Below are 21,569 nucleotides of genomic sequence, written 5' to 3' on the forward strand. Positions count from 1 at the left end.
TATTTCTACAATAATACAAAAGAGCGAAGTCATGTAGGCAAGCCCGTATTTTAGACGTCCAATTCGTGATAGATTACCCAGCTAAGCCCGGAACTCCCATCAGATATCGATGAAACCCCAATAAAGGAAGGCACCTCCTAGTCATAAAACTGGCCATAAACAGGGAACAGGACAGGTGTGTGTTTGTAGAAAGCATGGTTTGTATGTAGTGAAATGGTTTGAGGAATGCTATGCATCGATGCTATCGCATTTGGCCACTGGGCGAGGGGTTGCCCAAACAGGTTTGGCTAAAGGCAATGGAGTCAGTTGGGACAGGTCAGGGGGAAGTCAGGGACGGAGGACGTGTCCTTTCAGATCAAGCTCGACCTTTAATTGACTTATCATGAGGGCAAGACGTAAGATGGATGTCGTTCACAGAATGGAGTCTAAGGGGTTGGGACGGGAACTACGATTTGGGGGTGTTGGCGACCCTCTATTCTGACGCAAATGCATAGAAATGATGTCCTAATCATTATCGGTTCGCTGACACCAAATTCGTCATTGTACGTTGATATTTTGTGACACGGGTATTGGACCTCGATATCGGAACAACAACAGGGTCCAGATTTTCAGAACCACAGACCCTCCTTTTGCCCTTATGTAAGGCAATAATTCATGTTAATCTGAGTCCAAATCCGTATGAAGGAATTCGTGGAGATGCTGCTGTAACATCATTCTGTTGCTCAGTTCGTCCCTTGACACAGGCTTCCGTACACATGAGGTAGCACAGAGGCCACATAGTGCCGGAGCGCACTGCACACATAGGCAGAACATAAACAGAAGTGTTAAGATCATCCCAATGAAGATCAGTGTTTTCCATCCCCAGGTGGCGATCAGTCCCCAGAACCACCCTAATAAGGACCAGTCCCCTTTTTCTACGTGAAGGGAACCAGATATCTCGTGTAACTTAGAGATGGCCTGGTACACTGTCGGTGCGTTATCAGGGATGAAAATGCAGCAACTGGATTGGATCACTCTACACACACCACCACGATCGGCGAGTATGATATCTAAGGCAACTCGGTTCTGAAGGGTCATAAGTCGATCCGACTGAAGTTCGGTCGTCAAGTTGCCAAGAGCTCCGGCCGTTGTACTCACGGCGGATTCAACTATCCTCGATAACTGGCGAATATTCCTGCTGTTCACCATAGGCCCCCAAAATGGCAGAAAACCCTTTGCGAAGTCAGTGAATTCCTGACCCGCGGTGTCGTCTCTACTCACGACACCTCTAGCTGTCCTTGTCCGATGGTAATCTGCTCTGGCCGTGGGGGTGGGAGGCAGCAGAAATGCGATAAAGCATGTACCTGAGAAGTCAGGGGGCAACCAGGTGTAAGCTTGGTCATGGCAGACGAAATACGTGCCTTTGGCTGCTAAGAGTATGGGGGAAGTACGAGAAGCGAACACATAGGTTTCCGTGCACATACTCTTTCCTAATTGTGCTTTGGGATCCCTGACGATACCTTGTAAACATAAGTGACCTCGGTTGGGTACTATCCAAACTGGGCGGGATTTCTTTGCTGTCTGGCTCTTACTCAGGTAAACCCCATATTTAGTTACGTTCCAACGAGTGTACGGAGTGAGTTCATCTTTGGGAATCGTAAGATAGGTGTCGAACTCTCTACTTATATTTCTTATCCCTGCTATTAGTGCCTTGTTACTGGAATCACTTTCAGTAGAACATGTCGGGTATGGTTCTAGGGCGAACAGGAACATGGTCTGGAAAGCCCACAGAGAACCATAATAGCTGAATGGCAGGATGAAGTATGGGATACCCTTATCAGTCGTGTGTGGCATGAGTCCACATATCCAACAGTTCGATGTGTTCATGATGGACTGGTGTTGGTGTAGGAGTTGAATGAATGAGTTATTTACAAATTCGAGTCTTCTGGCAGATTCGTGTTCAGGTAGAGGGTGAAAGTAGTGTGGAGAGATAGTAGGAGGAGGCTGTGGCCGGGTGTCATTTGAAAAAGTAACGTGGAATACGAATAGAGTATAACCAGTCAAAAACATCGTTATGCTACACAACATTAAAATACATGTTATCAAAAACTTTCTTTTGGCCAGTACAGTGCATAATTGTCTTTCAAAGTTTGGGAGTCTGGTAGGTCTCTTCACCCTAGGAAACTCCATCCTCTAGTTGCTGCCCGCGGTGGTAGGTTGGTTCTCCCAGGGAGTGCGCTCTGTTCAGTCCGGGGTAACTCCCTTGGACCAACCAGAACCGTTGACCTAAACGTCCCCAGTTGCACTCCCCAGACTTCAACCGCGACCCTAGCAGCAGAATCGGATGGCGGTTCGAAAATCAAAAATGAGCTAGTTCCCTGGGACGAGAGAGCTGGAAAAAAATCAAAAAAATAGTTCTTGGGGGAAGGGAAATCACATTAGTTCGTTTTTATCTAGTTTCTTCGTTTAGTCCTTAAATTGTACCGTCGTTTTCCTGGCACGGTGTGGTCTTCAAACAATGTCTCAGGTTCGGTAGTGTCCAACTGTGTAGACTGTGGCACAAATCCTTGTAAAATATGATTTCTCTCTTTTTCGGTACCAGTTTCTTTTAGACGTGCATCGCTGAAAGGGATGAAACGAGGTATGGATTCTGTCTCAGTCGGCAATTCCTTCGCTGACCCACCGGTCGTATGGAAGGGGCAGAGGGACCCGTTTACAATGGGTCCCGTGCACCCAGTTCTTTTTGCCTTCCACCCGAACCGCTGATCTCGTGGAAAGAAGTACCAGGTAAGGTCCGGTCCACCGCGACTGTCCGTTGTTGGTGCGCTGAAAATTCCGCACCAAGACCCACGAGCCGGGTGCGATGAAGTGACCTGGATCGTCAGAGGCTGGCGGAGAGGAACTGTGAACCTGTTGGTGTAAAACACGCAATTTAGTTGTCAATTCGCACAAATAATCAAGCAGTACGGGGTGCTCTATTTCGCTAAGTTTCTTTGGTCTTGGCACGCCCCAGACGTTGGCTGGGTGGCCAAACACTATCTCATGGGGGCTAAGTCCTAATCTGGAATGGACTGTCATTCTCGTTGACAAGAGTGCTAGAGGCAAGGCGTCAGGCCATTTAAGACCTGTGCTGGCTTGGATTTTGGCTAATTTGAGCTTCAAAGTGCCATTGTAGCACTCTACTAATCCAGCTGATTGGGGGTGATTCGCAGAGTGGAATTTTTGTTGGATGCCCAAACACTCACACACTCTCTTCATCACGCGTCCTACGAATTCACTTCCATTATCACTCCAGACGATTCTAGGCATGCCAAATCTCGGGAAGAACTCTTTGACAAGGGCTTTGGCAGTTGACAAGGCTGTATTGTCCTTAAGGGGGTACGCTTCCACCCACCTGGAGAAAGCGCAAACAACAACGAGCACATACTTCAGATTGTTGCATCTCTCCATGTGAATGAAATCTAGCTGCAAAACCTCGAACGGATACGTTGGAGGCGCAAAATGACCAGCTGGAGTTGGGGTTCCCCTACCGGGATTGTACTTCAAACACACCATACAGTTTCTGACCACATTCTCTGCATATTTCGGGACATTGCTATTTTGCCATACTGGGGCCAATACTTTACAGATTCCTCTCGAACTGATGTGTGCAAATCCGTGAGCCATTGTTACTACTGCGAGTACAATAACCATCGCTGGTGTTCTGACAATTCGACCCAACAACCATTCGCATCTAACCTACCCTTACTTTCTCTCCATTCATTCACCTCTTTCTCAGTTGCCTCGGCTTGTATAGATTTCACGTTCTCAATGGTGTCCTCACACATTCCTACATCAGTAATCCATCTAGCGGGACCTACAACATACATCCGACTCATTGTGTTCCTTGCAGTCTCTTTCGCAACCTCGTCTGCAAATGCATTCCCGCGGCCAACATCATCCTGAATCTTTTTGTGTGCACTGCATTTTATAATGGCAACTTGTAGTGGCAAGGTCAGTGACTGGAGGAGCTCATTAACTAGCTGACCATGTTGTATCTTTGCACCATGTGACGTAAGGAACCCACGTTCACGCCACAATCTCCCAAAACTGTGAGCCACACCAAAGGCGTATTGGCTGTCAGTGTACACATTCACTCGCTTTCCTTTCGCTAACACACATGCTCTGGTAAGCGCAATTAGTTCTGCAGCATGTGCAGAATTATGGGAAATGCGCGCAGTCTCTATAATGGTGTGTAATGTCGTTACGGCATATGCTGCAGTCGTATCACCATTCGGCAACTTGAAACATGAACCATCAACCCATAAAGTATCGTTGCATTCAGGAAGGGGAGTGTCCTGTAAGTCTACTCTCCCTTTTGTCTCTTCTTCTGTCCTAAAACAGCAGTCATGCCTATCAATCTCGTCTGTTCCTGTCGGAATGGGTAATAACGTTGCGGGGTTCAGTGTATCACACCTCTTTATGTGGATGTGACTTGCTAGCAGTGTAAGTTCGTAACTGGATAGTCGAGCGCTAGTAAGATGTTGTGTCTTCGTCCTGTTTAGTAAAATGTCTACTGCATGCGGAACCATAACGATCAGAGTATTATTCATGACTAATCCAGCGGATTGTCGGATGCAGACAGCTGCTGCGGCGGTAGCCCTCAGACAACTTGGTAGGGCTTTAGCCACAGGGTCTAGAGTTGCCGAAAAATACGCGCATGGGCGCTGTCTGTCCCCAAAATGTTGTGTTAAAACTGATAATGCACAACCTTCCTTCTCATGGACATATAATGTAAAAGGCTTACTGTAGTTGGGGTTTCCCAACACAGGAGCCGAACATAATGCATCACGCAACTCGTGGAAACTCGTCTGACAATCTTCAGACCAGGGCATAGGATTTGGCGTGTCTTTACAGAGTAGTGCCAGCAAGGGTTTAGCTAGTAGTGAGAAATTCGGTATCCATTGTCTACAGTACGATGTAATGCCCAAGAAGGCCCGAACATCTCTCTGTGTCCTTGGGGCACTCAGTTCTGCAATTGCCTGTATTCTTTCTGGTGTCAGTCTCCTTCCCTCCTTCGACAAGATGTGACCTAGGTAGGTAACTTCTTGTCGACAAAATTGTAGTTTGGAGAGAGAGACTTTGTGCTTCATGTCACATAAGTGATGCAATAATGATAACATAGATTTCTTGCAAATCTCTTCAGTGTCTGCAGCGATCAGTAGATCGTCTACGTACTGAATCAAAGTTGAACCATTCGGTAGAACAATCGTGTCTAGTTGTGTTTTCAGGGCCTGACTGAATATTGATGGGCTTTCGCAGTAGCCTTGAGGAGCGCACTTGAAGCGGAAGCTTCGTCCTCCTAAATTAAATCCGAAAATATCTCTACTCTCCTCAGCAATCGGGATGCTGAAGAAAGCGTTCTTCAGGTCGATCACCGAGAACCAATTTGCTGAAGCTGGAACCATTGTCAATAAGGCAGTAATATCGGGGACAACTGGAAACTGTGGGATAACTATCTTGTTCACTTCTCTGAGGTCGATCACGAACCTATACACAGGGGGCTGTGAAGGATCGGTACGTTTTAAGACCGGTAAAACTGGACTGTTACAAACATTTCCTGTTGTTTCTTCGATGACGTCTTTATCAATTAGGTCATAAACAATCGTCAATAACGCCTTTTCACATTCGCTGGATATTTTGTATTGGAATACGTGGTAACCTAACGTTGGCTTTCAACGTTATGACATACGGTGCTATCTCCAAACGACCTACATCATTAGAACCATTAGCCCAGAGTACATCAGGAAGACACGACAATTCAGTTGCAATATTTTCTTTTGACACATACATTGGAGAAATGACTTTCTTACCTAAAGTAAGTTGTACTCCCAATGGTGAACAGTACAAAGTCGCATATAACCTTTTTAGTAAATCCAAACCTAACAAATTTTCACCGCAACCTGTGGTAAGAATGAGGGGCGCCTCTAATTCGCATGGGCCAATAGAAAGAGATACAGGACTGGAGATCGGGTTTCTAACAGGGGCGCCAGAGAAACCTACTGAAACATTCATTTCGCCAGACAAAGGTGCGCCAGGAAGTTTTGAGTGCATGATAGAACTTTTCGTAGCACCAGTATCCAGCAGAAATGGCTCTGACACTCCTGAGGCGATCACCTCGACATAAGGTCCATTCTGATCTACTGGAACTGAAACGACTCCCTCTCTTTGTCCATGGCTGTCCTAGCAATCGTTACCCTCATATTCATGTTCGGCGTAATAGTCGTCAGCATAGTACTGAGCTGACCTGGTCGACGCATTATTCTGTTGGTCGAAGCTGTTCATCGAATTCTGAGGCGGAAAAGAAGTTGTATTCTGCGTGAAATTTCCACGGCCCCTACCTCTAGGGGCATGTTGAACACCTCTTCCCCTTACACCTGAAGCACCGCTTAAACGTCGCGCAAGAGCCGGACAATTACCTTTAAAGTGACCCTCTTCCTTGCAATATGCACATTGATTCGGGCCATAAGCAATACGCTGGTGGGAAAACTCGTTTCCTTGCGCGTTTCTCGAATGCTGCTGTTGTGGTTGATAATTGGGCTGACTAGCCGTACGAGGCGGATAAGCTTGCTGGAGAAGAACTTTAGTTTTTAAATCTTTTGTCTTTTTGTCTACTTTATCTAGCTCGTCTTTGCGCCTATTTTCATAGTACTGGGCTGTAGCTAAAATTTGAGCTGACGTAGAGACAGCCCAAGCACTCTCTGAATCTTTTAGTTCATTACACAGTTCAGGTATTAAATTATGTACGAACTTGTCTACAAACAATCTTTGACCACCCTCGGTAGCCATATCCTGACCACTATGATCGGTGAAAGTCTCCTCAAATCGTGTGAAAAAGTCAGACACATTCTCATCTTTCTTCTGCTTGCACGCAGATAGCTTGTCCCAGTTTACGCGTACCTCGGGCATTATCGTTTTCATGTACGCGATAATTCGACCGGGAAATTCAGCTATTAACGGCTCAGGTTTAGAACCACCAATTTGTCTAGCATCGATAGCGGCAATGTTTGCCCATGAGTCACCTAGTTCTTGGTCATGGTTCGTATGACGTATTTTGCTCCATAGAGGATGTGGAACAACGTTCCCAAACAGCATGTCTATGTCCGCTAAATTCATTATACATGAGCTCGCAGTTTGCGATAACTCCTTATAATACCCAGTCGGGTTTTTACGAGGATCAGGCAATGTCTGCTTGAGTGCTAAGACTTCGGATCGTTTCCAGGGGACATGTACCCATACACGCTGGAAATGAGGCAGAATTGGCGGTACTACATTCGCATCGCCTTCCCTCCAAACCGGGGGAACCTCTCTCATGGGGTACTGTCTCGCTCTTTTCCTACCTGATACGTCGTCTTCGTACAATGATCTAGAGACGTTTCCCTTACTCCTATAAGAGAGTAATAACTCTATCGCTTTCTCAACATCTCTGCCTATAATCATACCTTCGTGGAACTTAAAGCGTGTACGCCATAGTTCGTTCATTGTGTATGTCGGATCATTTGTCTCCAAATCTTCGCCCAAATATACACACATTTCTTCGAATACGTATCTCTGAGTGGGTGTATTCCATTGACGGAAGACTTCCATAACAGACTGAACATCATATCTAACAGTATCCGTAATCCATTTACGGGCTAGTTCATCTAGCACTTTTCTTTCCTCGTAATCAGGCAGTTGACTACGTAACTGTCTGTCTTCTGTTTTAGGGGTCGTTTTAGGCGACCCGAAGAAAGGTGAAAGCAGACCAGTGACGGTACCTGTCACTCTTTGTCTAATAGAAGGAGAAGCTTGCGGAGGAGCAAGTGCATCGGAAAAAACAGGCTGAGGCAAAGAAGAAGTAGAGGCAATAGTAGAGGAAGTCGAAACAGTGACAGACGTAGTATCATAGGGAACAGTTGGAGCTGTAGGCAAAGTGGTAGAAGTAGATGGAGTAGGTGGCAAAGATGGCGGCACTTGAGAAGGCTGCGCCGGAGAAGTAGGAACCAGCTGAAGAGTAGCTGGCGTGTGTGCAAGAGCTGCGTTTCGTGCGCCGGGGCGTGGTATAGAAAAACGCTTTGGCGTTGTAGTAGCGTCTAACGCATACGGTGGAGGTGAGCTTAATAAGTGGGACATTAATGGGTCTTTCTCGGATCTTTCCTCTTGACCTTGTCCCTTATTTGGTAACATCGGGTAACATTTATCTACTGCTAGTTTCTTGCTCCGAAGTATTTGTTCGCTTTCTTGCTCTTCCTCGTTATCCCTGTATGCAACGGCAGCTTGCACCATTGACATACCTCTTTTATTCCTTTTTGCTAACTTTATTTCCTTCTGTTTGGCTTCTTTGCGCCATAAGCGAAAAGAGTCAAACATCGCCGGCCGGGCTTTTCTCTTAAATAATTTGACCTCTAGGTTATCTAATATTTCTGAGTCGAAACTACCATATTGGGGCCATTTTAAAACACCATCCTTGCGGGTGTATTTTATCCACACTTCATTATATGTGATAGGACCTACGCCGTGCTTTACGTAGAGCTCGTATGTCGGAGTTCCAATCGGAGGAACCGGACAGGAATCCTCTAATCGGGAGTCCTTACTACAACCAAGACAAAACAAGTTTCCAAGTCTGCTAAAACCAGGCATCTTTGCTCACTAGTCTAGCTTCAAACTTCAAAGGATTATCGGTTACGATATTTCTTGTGAAAACACAAGTCCTTCGGCTTTGGGGCTTGCAAGTACCAAATCAAAGCGTATCTCAAGGATACCAAAAACTAAGGACAAACTAAGGACTGGGAGACGCTCCACTTATACTTAACTGAAGTATTTGAAGATCGGTGACGTCGCTAGAAGACTCGTCTATCGTTTCGCTCTACCAAGGATCACTGGGTCCAAAACAAGGCGATAGTCAGGGCAGCAGTCCTTCGTAGCCGTCGGGACGCGGGGAACCTCGCAGCAAAGACCTTTGGAACCACGTCGACATACAGGGGTCGCTGAAGTGGCTGGCCGTCCTCCGGAATTTTTACACGAAGCTCCTCACGAACATCTGGCTTGGACCGTCGCCGCTTGATACCGCCCCGAGTTGGGCGCCAAATGGGGATAACTGTTTTTTAGGAACCCGTTTGGTGCCAGGGGATAACACCCGAAGACCTCTGAGTTCTCTCTGTTCCGGACCACAGAAACACGGAGTCTTCTAGTCGAGTCAGAGATCAAGTTTTATTGATAGCTACCAAGTAACAGGTGTCCTAGAAGCACGACAAACACGGGTCATGTGTTCTCAGGAGACTGTTCGTTTTTACAGAACCAGCCTTCTCCTTATATACAAAAATAATAGCTGCAAGCAAGAATTCTTGAGTTTATGATATGGCTATACACATATTTCTACAATAATACAAAAGAGCGAAGTCATGTAGGCAAGCCCGTATTTTAGACGTCCAATACGTGATAGATTACCCAGCTAAGCCCGGAACTCCCATCAGATATCGATGAAACCCCAATAAAGGAAGGCACCTCCTAGTCATAAAACTGGCCATAAACAGGGAACAGGACAGGTGTGTGTTTGTAGAAAGCATGGTTTGTATGTAGTGAAATGGTTTGAGGAATGCTATGCATCGATGCTATCGCATTTGGCCACTGGGCGAGGGGTTGCCCAAACAGGTTTGGCTAAAGGCAATGGAGTCAGTTGGGACAGGTCAGGGGGAAGTCAGGGACGGAGGACGTGTCCTTTCAGATCAAGCTCGACCTTTAATTGACTTATCATGAGGGCAAGACGTAAGATGGATGTCGTTCACAGAATGGAGTCTAAGGGGTTGGGACGGGAACTACGATTTGGGGGTGTTGGCGACCCTCGATTCTGACGCAAATGCATAGAAATGATGTCCTAATCATTATCGGTTCGCTGACACCAAATTCGTCATGGTACGTTGATATTTTGTGACACGGGTATTGGACCTCGATATCGGAACAACAACAGGGTCCAGATTTTCAGAACCACACACCTACCCCTCCACCTCGCCCTAGGCCGCCTCCGCTGGTCATTCAACCGGACACTGCTCATACACCGTCTTCTGATGAAGAGGAAATAGGAGCACAAGACGAGGAGGACCAGCAAGAAGGAGAACTGCAGGACGACGATTGGAATAATTACGTTATTCAAGATCCGGCTTCCCCTGACCAAGCACAGGCAGACTCGCCTCCGGAAGACATTGGAGGGTTCCATAACATCTTGGAAAGAGCTGCTTCAAGATTCAAGATCCAAATGACCACGCAACCTCAGGATTGCTTCCTGTATGACTTTAAAGAGCCATTTCAGAAGGCTGTGAGATCCATTACCATGATTGAGTATATTTGGGATCAGGGAGTGAAAATAATGAAAAATCCTTCATCTCTGCCTCCAGTTCTACCCAGGCTCGACAAAAAGTATAAGCCTCCTGCCACAGCTCCTGCATGCTTTACAGGTCACACAAAACCAGACTCTGTCATTACCCAGGCGGCGCAGCGTAAATCTAATAATCCGTCGGCGGCGTTGACTGCGCCACCAGATAAGGAGGGTCGTAAATTGGATAATATTGGCAAGAGGTTTTCCTCCATGTCGGCCCTCACTGTACGAGCGGCTAACTCCTTAGCCCTGTTAGGGCGCTACAACCACCAAATGTGGGCGGATATTGCTCCATATTTGGGTCCTATCCCAGAAGACCAAAAAGAGGAAGCAAAAAAGATTCTCCTTGAGGGCGATCGTTCAGCCTCGGAGATGATCGACATGGCGATGGATATCGCCTCCACAGGATTCAGACAATTGGCAGGGGCTGCGGGCCTAAGGCGCCAAGGATGGCTTAAGGCCACATCTTTCCGACCGGAAGTGCAGGCCAAGATATTGGACATGCCGTTTGATGGCCAGCTGCTGTTTGGGAAAGACATAGACGACATGCTGCAAGGTATCAAAAAAGATACTGATACCGCGAGCCCTAGGTACTCTCCAGTTCAGAAATACTTCCTTTCGGGGCTCCAGAGGAAGAGGACGACCTGCAAGAGGTAGCTATCAGGGGTACAAATCATCGTACAACTCAAACCAGCAGTACAAACCCCAATACCAACAAAGGCAACAGCAGCAAAATCAGTCATCAATAAATCTTCCTTTCGTGGACGCGGAGGGAAGAAAGACACAGCCAGAAGGCAATGGCCTCTTTCTACCGCAGGCCTCCATTTCTTCTCCACCTTACGCAGTGGGAGGAAAGATCTCATCTTTCCTCCACAATTGGCAGCAAATTACAACGGATCTCTGGGTCCTTCAGCTAGTCCAGTTCGGACATTCTTTGGAGTTTGTGGAAACTCCTCCTTCGAATTCTCCACATCCAATGATCCACAAGAATCTACATCTCCTACAAAAGGAAATCTCTATAATGCTCCACAAAAGAGCTATAGAAAAAGTACCTCGGGATCAGAAGGGCAACGGATTCTATTCCCGATTCTTCCTAATACGGAAAAAGGAGAAAAAAATGTAGACCTATTTTGGACTTACGAGACCTCAACGGATACCTCAAGAAACAGTTGTTCCGTATGGTGTCCATCCAGGAGGTGCTGCAGCTCCTCGATTCAAAAGACTTCATGGCGTCTTTAGACCTACAAGACGCCTATTTCCACATACCAATCCACAAGAACCACAGACAATTCCTCAGGTTTGCAGTGGCGGGCAGACACTACCAATTCCGGGTGCTGCCCTTCGGACTGAAATCGTCTCCTCGCATTTTTTTACAAAATGCCTATCTCCGGTGGCAGCATATCTTCGCCAATACCATCACCAAGTCTTCCCATACTTGGACGACTGGCTCATCAAGGCACCTACTTTCGCAGGCGTGAGCAGATCCTCAGACGCCTGTCCACAACTCTTCGAAAACCTGAGACTTACTCTCAACCAAGAAAAGTCTGTACTTCGGCCTTCCCAACGCATCACTTTCTTGGCGGCAGTCCTGGATACGGATCAGGAAAGAGCCTTTCCTTCACAGGAACGTCAGTTCAAACTCAGATCTCTGGCAGCCCGGATTCAGGCCAAGAAGACCATCACGGTGCGCCTGTACAAGTCATTATTGGGGATGATGTCTTCCAACATCCTGTTGATTCCACACTGCCGTCTTCGTATGCGGCCGCTGCAGGAGGCACTATCCACTCAGTGGATCCAGTGTACAGGATCTTTTGACGATCTAATCCAGATCACTCCATCCATGGTGCAGGCCTTAGACTGGTGGCTTCAACCTCACAATCTGGACCAGGGCCTTCCATTCCTACTACCAATCTCACCACATGTGATCACCACAGATGCTTCACTGGAGGGATGGGGTGCATTTCTGCAGGAACTCCAGATCAATGGGCTATGGTCTCGGACAGAAAAACAGCTGCACATCAACCTTCTCGAATTGAGGGCAGTCTACCTGGCACTAAGATTAGTCCTGCCCCGGATCAAGAATTCCCCAGTGCTTGTGAGAACGGACAACACCACCACAATGCACTATCTGAACAAACAAGGGGGAACTCGATCTCTGATGCTATCGCAAGAATCTCAACGTATTTGGAAGTGGCTACTTCAAAACAACATTTCTTTATGAGCAGAGTACATTCCAGGGGCAGACAATACCCTGGCGGTCTCTCTAAGCAGGCAACGCTCCATCTGCCACAAGTGGGAGCTGGATCAACATCTTCTCAACACCGTATTCTTCCGTTGGGGCTTTGCGACACAATTCAACGCAAAATGCCATTACTACGCAAGCTGGCATCCCCAGAAGGGGTCTCTCGGGAATGCATTTTCCATCGCATGGTGCAACGTCTTTGCTTACGCATTTCCTCAATTTCCCCTGATTCCCAGGGTTCTCAGGAAAATGAAGGCAGAGCGTTGCACCCTAATCCTGATAGCCCCAGCGTGGCCACGCCAACACTGGTTTACAGAACTTCTCCTCCGGTCGCTGGAACCGCCAATACCATTAAGGCCAAGCCACACTCTCCGGACTATGAACCACGGGCAAGTCCAACATCCGGGTCCAGCATCTCTCAAATTATCGGCTTGGCTCCTGAGTACAGAGAGTTCCAGAACGTAGACATTCCTCAAGAATGCAGTGTAGACTTGGCCCGGGCCGATAGTACCAACAAGACGTATTCCCTGAAGTGGAAAAGATTCTGTATATGGTGTAAGACAAACACGATACACCCATTCGAGTCTTCGCCGGCACAGCTTCTGCCTTATCTAGCTAACTCGGAGTTGGCCCATGCCTCCATAAAAGTTCACCTGGAGGCTATATCTCGGTATAGGCGTTTTTCGTCTGGTGCTTCTCTCTGGTCCAATAGACTGATCAAGCAGTTTCTGAAAGGATTGTTCAGGACCTTCCCTCCAGAGAGGGCTTTACCACCTACCTGGCAGCTCAACATTGTACTGGCTCAGTTAATGAAACATCCCTTTGAGCCAATATACAAAGCCGACATCAAATATCTGTCATGGAAAGCGGCTCTCTTGCTAGCGCTCACTTCAGCAAGGAGAGTGAGCTCCAAGCCTTCTCCATTCAAGACCCTTTCTTGCAGTTCAAGCAGGACAGAGTTATCTTAAGAACTAATCCTAAATTCATACCAAAGGTTCCATCCAACTTTCATCTGAATGAACCTATAGTTCTGCGGTCCTTCTTCCCAAATCCAAGCACCGCAGCAGAAAGGTCTCTCCATTCCTTAGACCTAAAGAGATGTCTGAAGTTCTACATCCATAGAACAGAACAATTTCGGAAATCCAACCAACTATTCATTTCCTTCAGCAGGCCTAGGAAAGGTCTTCCACTAACGAAGCAGTCCATCTCAAGGTGGATCTCGGCAGCCATTACTTTCTGGCACCAGCAGGCAGGACATCCTCTGCATTCTAAAGTCCGGGCCCACTCCACTAGAGCGGTCTCCACCTCTATGGCGCTCTTCGCTGGAATACCCATCATCGACATATGCAGAGCGGCGACATGGAAGACACCTCATACGTTCACCAAGCACTACTGCTTGGATTCAGAACTGATGAAGGATGCAGCGGTGGATCAAGCGGTGCTCCGCCATCTATTTCACTAGAGGTGAGCCTTCTTCCTTTCATCCCTCCATCCTTTTACCTTCTTGCACATTTCTCTATTTTAAAGTATCTAGTTACTTGCTGTATTTCACGATTGATATTCTTTTATCAAGTGATTTTGCATGTTGTACTACAAGAAATGTGCTGGTTATTGCTTTCTACTCTGAATCAGGCATGTGAATCTATGAAAGATACCTATAATACTGGATAAGAAATGCATTACTTACCTGTAACTGCAGTTATCCAGTATTGGTATCTTTCATAGATTCACATGCAACCCACCCACCTCCCCTAGAAGGGCTCACCTTAGTTCTCTCAGTAGGTACTACTTAGCACTGTGCTTACGAAAATCTGAGGGACTACGGCTCCTTCCAGGAAGGTTCTAGAGGGTGGTTATATCGGATTGGCTCTTGGCCAAAGTTTAGTCCTTTTTACAAAAGGACATGGATATGTTACTAATGAGGCCTCTGGCCTATTACTAAGTATATGTCTATATGACATTACTCTTTTTATGTACCGGAGACCCCCACCCCAACGACGGGGAATGATTCAGGCATGTGAATCTATGAAAGATACCAATACTGGATAACTGCAGTTACAGGTAAGTAACGCATTTCATCTTTTGTCACTTTCGTTGATTTTTTGTGATGTTCAAACTTGTAGAAATCTGCAATTGTTTTATCAAGTTTTTCTAATACACCCTTTGCGTCTGCCAATGTATTAAGGGCCTGAATAGCTATCTCAAGCTCTAAAATTTTAGCTAGTTCTATTTTGCTTTGTTCGAGGGCTGTGTCAATCCCCACCACCATCCAGTGGCGCGAACAGGTTGTTCCAATGTGGGCAAAGCCGTTTTTGAATTGGGGATTCTGTGTAAAGATAGCTGGTGTATTGCGTACTTGGAGACCTAGCGGTATTATGTCTGCTTTAAGGTATTCAGTAAGCATTAGAGCATGATGCACCTAGTCAGCTGAAGTTTGGTTTACTTCAAATTAGTTGGATGTGCCACTAAACACACGCTGTACTGGGTATTTCCAACCTGATGTCAGGGAATGATTCAAGCATGTGACTGTATGAAAGATTCCAATATTGGAGAACTGGAGTTACAGGCAAATATCTGTTTTAGTTGTGTCATTTAACTAAATTTGTTTTTGTTCTCAGGTAATTGAAAATTTGGAAACACTTAAGAACCTGGAAAACTTATTTTTAGGAAAGAATAAGATCACACAGATACAAAATATGGACGGATTAACAAATTTAACTGTGCTCAGCATACAGGTAAAAGCATGTTCCTCTGTGCTCACGCCATGATAATTTACATTTTCCTCTTTCCATCTGCCCCTCTCTCTCTGTCCCCCTTTCTCCTTCATCTAATTCCCATGCATTTCCCTACAGACCACTCTCTGTGCTGCAACTATCTCCCTGATTCCTGATTTCCCTTTCTCTTTCCACTGTTTCTTTCTCTCTTCCCAGTTTCCTTTTGTCTTCTCCTTCCCTGCCATCTTTGCTCTTTTCACCTCTTGCTCAACCAGAAATATATGCTAGCACAGTTACATGCACCACAATGTTAATGAAGAAATTAACATTCTGTCTCTTCCAGAGTAATCGCCTTACAAAGATAGAGGGCTTGCTGAACCTGGTCAATCTGCGGGAGCTCTACCTGAGCAACAATGGAATCGAAGTAATTGAGGGTCTGGAGAACAACGTAAGAGCCTGAAATGTTTTATGAGGTTGAAATGCATTAGATTGAAACTTAAAAAGTCATTACAAAGTGTTTTTTTACAGCAATTGTGGAAAAAAGTGAAACTTGGCTTTACACTTTTATTTTTGTTAAATTAATTTGTATTTTCATAAAGAAACAAGCATTTACAATGCAATGGTCTCGTCTATGTTAAAGTTAGAGCTATTGGCATTGCAAATGTCATTTTTTTCATTTTTTTTTTAAATGATAAATATATGGTATTGTCATTTACAATGGCAAAAGGTAAGACTGCAGGATCTTCCACCTTTGAACTGGGGGCGCAGGTTTTAGTATCGTCGTCGGCAAACTGTGATTGGGGACAGTGTGCACCAGACCCCGTCGCGGAGTGTAGGCAGTTTTAACAAAGTATGGTGTTTAAAAGACCATTTAATCACTAACGAGGTTTTGTTGTGTTCTCACCCCTTCTTAGAGCCCCTGCATCTCCACTCTGCATATTGCTGGAAGATTCCGACCCTCGGAAATTTTTAGTTGCCCCCTTCCCCCTATAGCACCCCTCCAAAATTTGGCTCTAGTTGCGCCTCTGCTCTGAGGAGGCACTGTTACACAAAGATGTTCCTTAGACACCCCGGGTGGCTGCAGCAGGGTGCTCTGAAGGAGCTGTTGTTAAAGCTACGGGCCAGAAGCTCTGAATGGTTTTATGACGCATGCCTGTGATATCACAAAAGACGGGAAGGTGTGGAGAAACTGCGTTGCACGGACCAGCGACGTGGCTACACCTCAGAGAGTCACAGAGCGTGAGGGCGTGGACTGGGGAATTGCGTTTACAGCAGATTCGAACTTTTAAAAACAATTGAATTCAAACTCACCGTATCCCAATGAAAGGCAGAGTCAATCTAACCTGCGCGTACACGCTCATCGCCCTGTCCTCGTGATGGAGCGGTAATTTCTTCTGGTAATTTCTCAATGCAAGACCCTCATGCTACCTCTAATTTACCGCTGAAAAGGTGTTGGGCCCTTCACACCATGTATTACCTTTAGGAGATTTAAATAAACCTGAACAGTCTAAAATGCAATTATTATTTCAAGCCAATAAAGAGAGTTGTTGAGTATTTTAAAGGGTTTTATTTTCTAGTCAAAAGTTAAGTTTTTCTCTGACCCTTTATTCATTAGTAAAATATCAATGAGGTTACAGACTTTGGAAAACAGGAAAAATAGCATTACACAGAACACATTACAGTCTGCATATAAGCATTACACGTAGGAAAGAAAATGTGGCGCAATATTCGTAGAGTTTCTAAGAAAAATAGTCTTGCAAAGCTAATCAATAATTAAATAGTTTGCAAAAAATCTCCCAATAAGAGAAATAAATGCATGAGTCAAATAAATCTTTTCAGACCTAATTAATTAGTCAAAGCATATCCTTAAAGTTTAGCATCTAATCCTATCTTAATCAGCTGGACTCTCTGTCTGTCTGTGTCTAAAGAGGAAAACAGCCCCTCCTTCACCAGACCTCAAAGGAATGTGGCCTGCAGTGCCAAAATATGACGTGGAAGCAAGAAACCTCCCCCTGACTCTCCTCGGACGCAAACTCCGCCCTTCAGCAATCTCCCGTGACGTTTCTCGTTCCTAACCCATAGAATGTCTGGTCTAATCTGTTCCTTCTCTCAAGAGCTCACACCCCCCCTAATGAGCCTAGAAGCCAAACCCCCTCCAGAGAGGTCATTGTTTATACTCTAATTCTTGGCAGTCGACACAAAAATGTTGCATCTTCAGGAAAACCTGTACATGATTGGTCAGTCATGATGGCATGAGTTCTCACTGTCCTAACTCATTCTAAAATCCTGACTATACCAGTTTTAACAAAAGAAGCATACATGAGTAAATACATGTATATTGTTTTTGCAACATTAACTAGGAAAAATGTTTCATTCTAATTCACTTCCTTCCTTTCACAGCGCAGAAGGACGGATATTTTAACTAACTGGTACATTGGCACAATCACAAGAATGTACAGTTCAAGATGGCCTTGACTCCCTCGTGGCTTGAGGAAAGCTAATTTGCGCATGCACTCTTCTTTCATGCTAGTCATAGCCTTGCTGGATTCACAGGCAGCCATTTAATTGTAGGCCCAAAAACAAAACAGACACAAAGAGAATATTAATTTAATGTAATCAGCCCATTATGTTTCCCAACTCCATACTAATACCCCTTATAAATGTTTACCTAGCCAAGCTATTAGTTTCAAGCAGCTTTTCTATTATTTATGACAACATGCAAAATAAATGTGCGATGTGCAACATAGCATTTTCATGCTTTAGTGTAAATTTTAAAAGCACACACAGTTAATACAGCGCACATAGCAACATGCTTTAGTGTTTTAGATAGCTTTTCATGCAACAACGCATTTAGCCCCCTGTGTAGTGTTTGGTGCATTATTAATTCACACACATTATAAAAAGAGGTGTTATTAACTGAAAATATTTATCAAAATATGCAACAAGTCAAAGTCTTTTAAGACAGAAATAGTGAATTTAGATTTCAAGGGATGAGCTGGGAAGAGAGAAACACATTCTATTAATCTTCAACGCTAAAAAGGCCACTTTTCTCTACATTGCAAAAACACATGTAAATTCAGCAAAAAAAATTCAGACTGAATAGGCCTCACTTTCACGTTTACCATGTGCCATGTTTTTAACTTGCACCAAAATCTGCATGGCAATTTAAATGCAGTCTGTCTGAAGCACAAAAAATAAAACAATGCCTGACTGCAGATGAAATCTGCTCCATCAATCCACCCTTCTGATGATTCAAATCATAATAAAATGATTTATAATTCATCACACACATTTCATTTCACTAGTGACATTTCTTATTGCAAAAGCTGAGCATATAACAATGTTACTCCTATTTCTAAGGCAAACACACGTTTGGTCTGTAATTAGATCATATATAGCCAAGCTCAAATCTTTTAGTGCAGAGTTCTGTAAGTAGCTTCTTGGAACAGTTAGTCTTCATTAAAATAAGTAACTAAAATAATAAAAGGAGAATTCAACATGACAGTTTCAGCATTTCTTTGCTCTTTGTCATCAGCTTGCCATCAGAATGGCTCATACAGTGTGGCATTCTGTACCTTTTTCCATGCAATTAGACTACTTAGGTGCTGAGAAACTCTGACAGAGCACCATCAATCCTTTGCTCTTTTTCAACCTAGGCCTTTCACTCTTATTTTCACTTTGATCAGATTCAGATGTTTCACCACAGCATCTCTCAGATCAAAGTTGTTGCACCATCCATTATGCAGATTTTGTGTAGCAGCTGCAATCTGGTGAGAAACTGTACACTGTACATCAACCAGACCTACACAGCAATTGCTAGTGTTCTCATCAGTGTTTTCCACAAGTGCATTTGCATATGTATTTTAAAGCCACTTTGGAAATGCTGAAAAACAGTCTTTTACAAAAGGTAACTCTGTGCTTCCATTGTGTTGCTTCATTATGCTTGACACTTCAGGCAGATAGCTACAATCCACTCCTTGTCCAATCTGTTGTTCTGCACTCATTATCTTTGAGAGCTCATTATGATCTGATTTCAGAGAAACTGGCAATCTATACCTGGGCATCAGTTTTTGCAATAGCACATTTGCCACTATGCAGTTGTCATTTTTCTCAAAAACACTTCTGATACAACCCTGTTCTGCTGCTTCAAAAAAATTTTTTTGAGCCTCTTTTAATTCAACTGTGAAGATTCCATTGAATGTATATGCTAACAGAACACAATTTTGTGCAACTGAATTAGCATTTCTCTCTCCCATGACAACAGTGACTCCCAATTGAGCAGATATACTGCATGTTATGGTAAGGGCAATCAATTTCGAATTTTGGGCTGAGGTAACTACTAAAAGCCATGAAGCTTTGACAACATCATGTATAAGGAGCACAGCTTGTGCTGCTTTTAATGTCACCTTTCAAACATGGGCCATCTACAAAATGGACATTGTTGGGCTGACTCAGACGTTCATCCTTAAAGTCTGAATTTGGCTTTATGCATATTTTCATGATATTTAGACACTCATATTCAGTTTCATTACAATCCAATTCATTTGCTGACATTTCTGTGAAGTTAGTGGAGGAGTGTGGCTCACTGATTAGAGCGGCAGACCCTGATGCAGAGGTCTGGCCCGGGACCAGGGTTCAATTCCCGACGCGGCAGGGTCCTGAGCCCAAAAATGTCCACGGACTCGATAATTCTCGCCTCAGGTGCCTATTCTAATCATGGGGTCCCACGCTGCAACTCTGGGCAATAGTTGCTTAATCTCCACTACGGCGGCCCACCCGCTGCGGGATGCCTGTCTTTCACCCTGGGGATACCTAGTAGGGGTTATCTCACAGGGAAAAACCAGGACGGGTTCCCAAGGCAAGCGCCTTGATGCCTTCGGGTGATACGTGCGCTATATAAGTTGCAATACATACATACATACATAGGGTCAAAGGTCATTGGGCAATACATCACAGACGTTTGAAAACATTCATCTTTTTGAATAGGCAATGAGAGAGCGCAGCCCTCCCTCTCACTGCAAATTGGTGTATTTTCTTTAAAATAAACTTTCATTCCTAGTGCTGGGGCGCAACATTTTTTCTCTTTCAACTCTAGGAATGGTTTTGTGCAGTTGTTGTCCAATGGAAGCGGATCAGGCACACCCTTGTGTGTCAGCCTCAGTAAAGGCTTAGCCACTAGGGAAAGGTTTAGTAACCACTCTCTATAGCAGCTAACAATTCCCAAAGATTTCCTGACTTCTTTCTGAATTTGAGGTGGATTTATCTTGGAAATTATTTCCACTCTCTCTGGTGACCCTTTTCTACCTCCCTTTCCAATTTTGTGTCCCAGGTATTCATCTTCTTTTTGACAGTACTCCTGACTATTCTCATGCAATGGCACTGTAACATGAACTTGGCAAAAATCAATTAAAGTAAGCCATTCTTCACCACATGGAATGTGAAAAAATATATTGGCTGGATTCGGTACCACAGGACAACATGGAAAAATATGCTTTTAATCTCCTGCACTATTCTCTTCTTTTCATTTATTTTCTGTGAACCTGTGATCAGAAAGTTACACAAACTTCCAATCAATTCCATCAAAAATCCTTTTATTGGTAAAATTCCTGCAACTGATGGTATTCCAGAATACATGTCATCTGGTTCTAATTTTAATAAGACATGTTCTGTACATGTTATTAATCTGGCATCCTTCTCTGTGAACTCTCTTATTTCTGTGTTTATTATTTTTTCAAAAGCAGAAGGTAATTTTTCAACTGTCTTTTCTGAAAATAATGCTACAGCTGTCTCTTGTTGGGCCACTTTAAAATGTACATCCTCACCAGGAACTGAAAAATAACATTATCTGATGTACAGTAATCTGAGCTGCTTAATTTGCAAAACAATTGTTTTCTTGCTAGGCCAGAGTCACAGACAACAGTTTTCCAATTTTCCTCAAATGGGCCTAATTTTGGTGCAAATGTTTCTAACATTTGATTTGTAATTTCTTTGTTTAAAACTCCTCCAACTAAATCTGGACTTTCCATTGCTTTCACAATGGACTTGGCAAATTCATAATTGTGAGTGTTCAAACTCTCATTTGCAAACAGAGCAACCTGTTGAACTGGGTTCTGTTTTTGTCTCTGGAAATAATTCACATTTGCTCTGGACACCTTATTTAAATTAACTTAAGCATTTTCCATATTTTGTGGGACCATCTGTGCTTGAAAAATTCCTGCCATTGGTACCTGTTTCTGAACTGACA

The 21,569-nt window shown here is 44.4% G+C and overlaps 1 protein-coding gene across 1 annotated transcript in view; it reads left to right on the top strand.

The window, feature by feature from the left end:
* Positions 1 to 21,569, top strand: part of PPP1R7 (protein phosphatase 1 regulatory subunit 7) — a 554,877-nt gene that overhangs the window by 290,238 nt on the left and 243,070 nt on the right. The window contains exons 7-8 of the mRNA XM_078665787.1: positions 15,230 to 15,346; positions 15,669 to 15,773. Coding sequence (XP_078521913.1) covers positions 15,230 to 15,346; positions 15,669 to 15,773 — 222 coding nt within the window. The remainder of the gene's footprint in view (positions 1 to 15,229; positions 15,347 to 15,668; positions 15,774 to 21,569) is intronic.

Source organism: Lissotriton helveticus, chromosome 11 (assembly GCF_964261635.1).
Source record: "Lissotriton helveticus chromosome 11, aLisHel1.1, whole genome shotgun sequence".
In the NCBI taxonomy this organism is placed as follows: domain Eukaryota; kingdom Metazoa; phylum Chordata; class Amphibia; order Caudata; family Salamandridae; genus Lissotriton; species Lissotriton helveticus.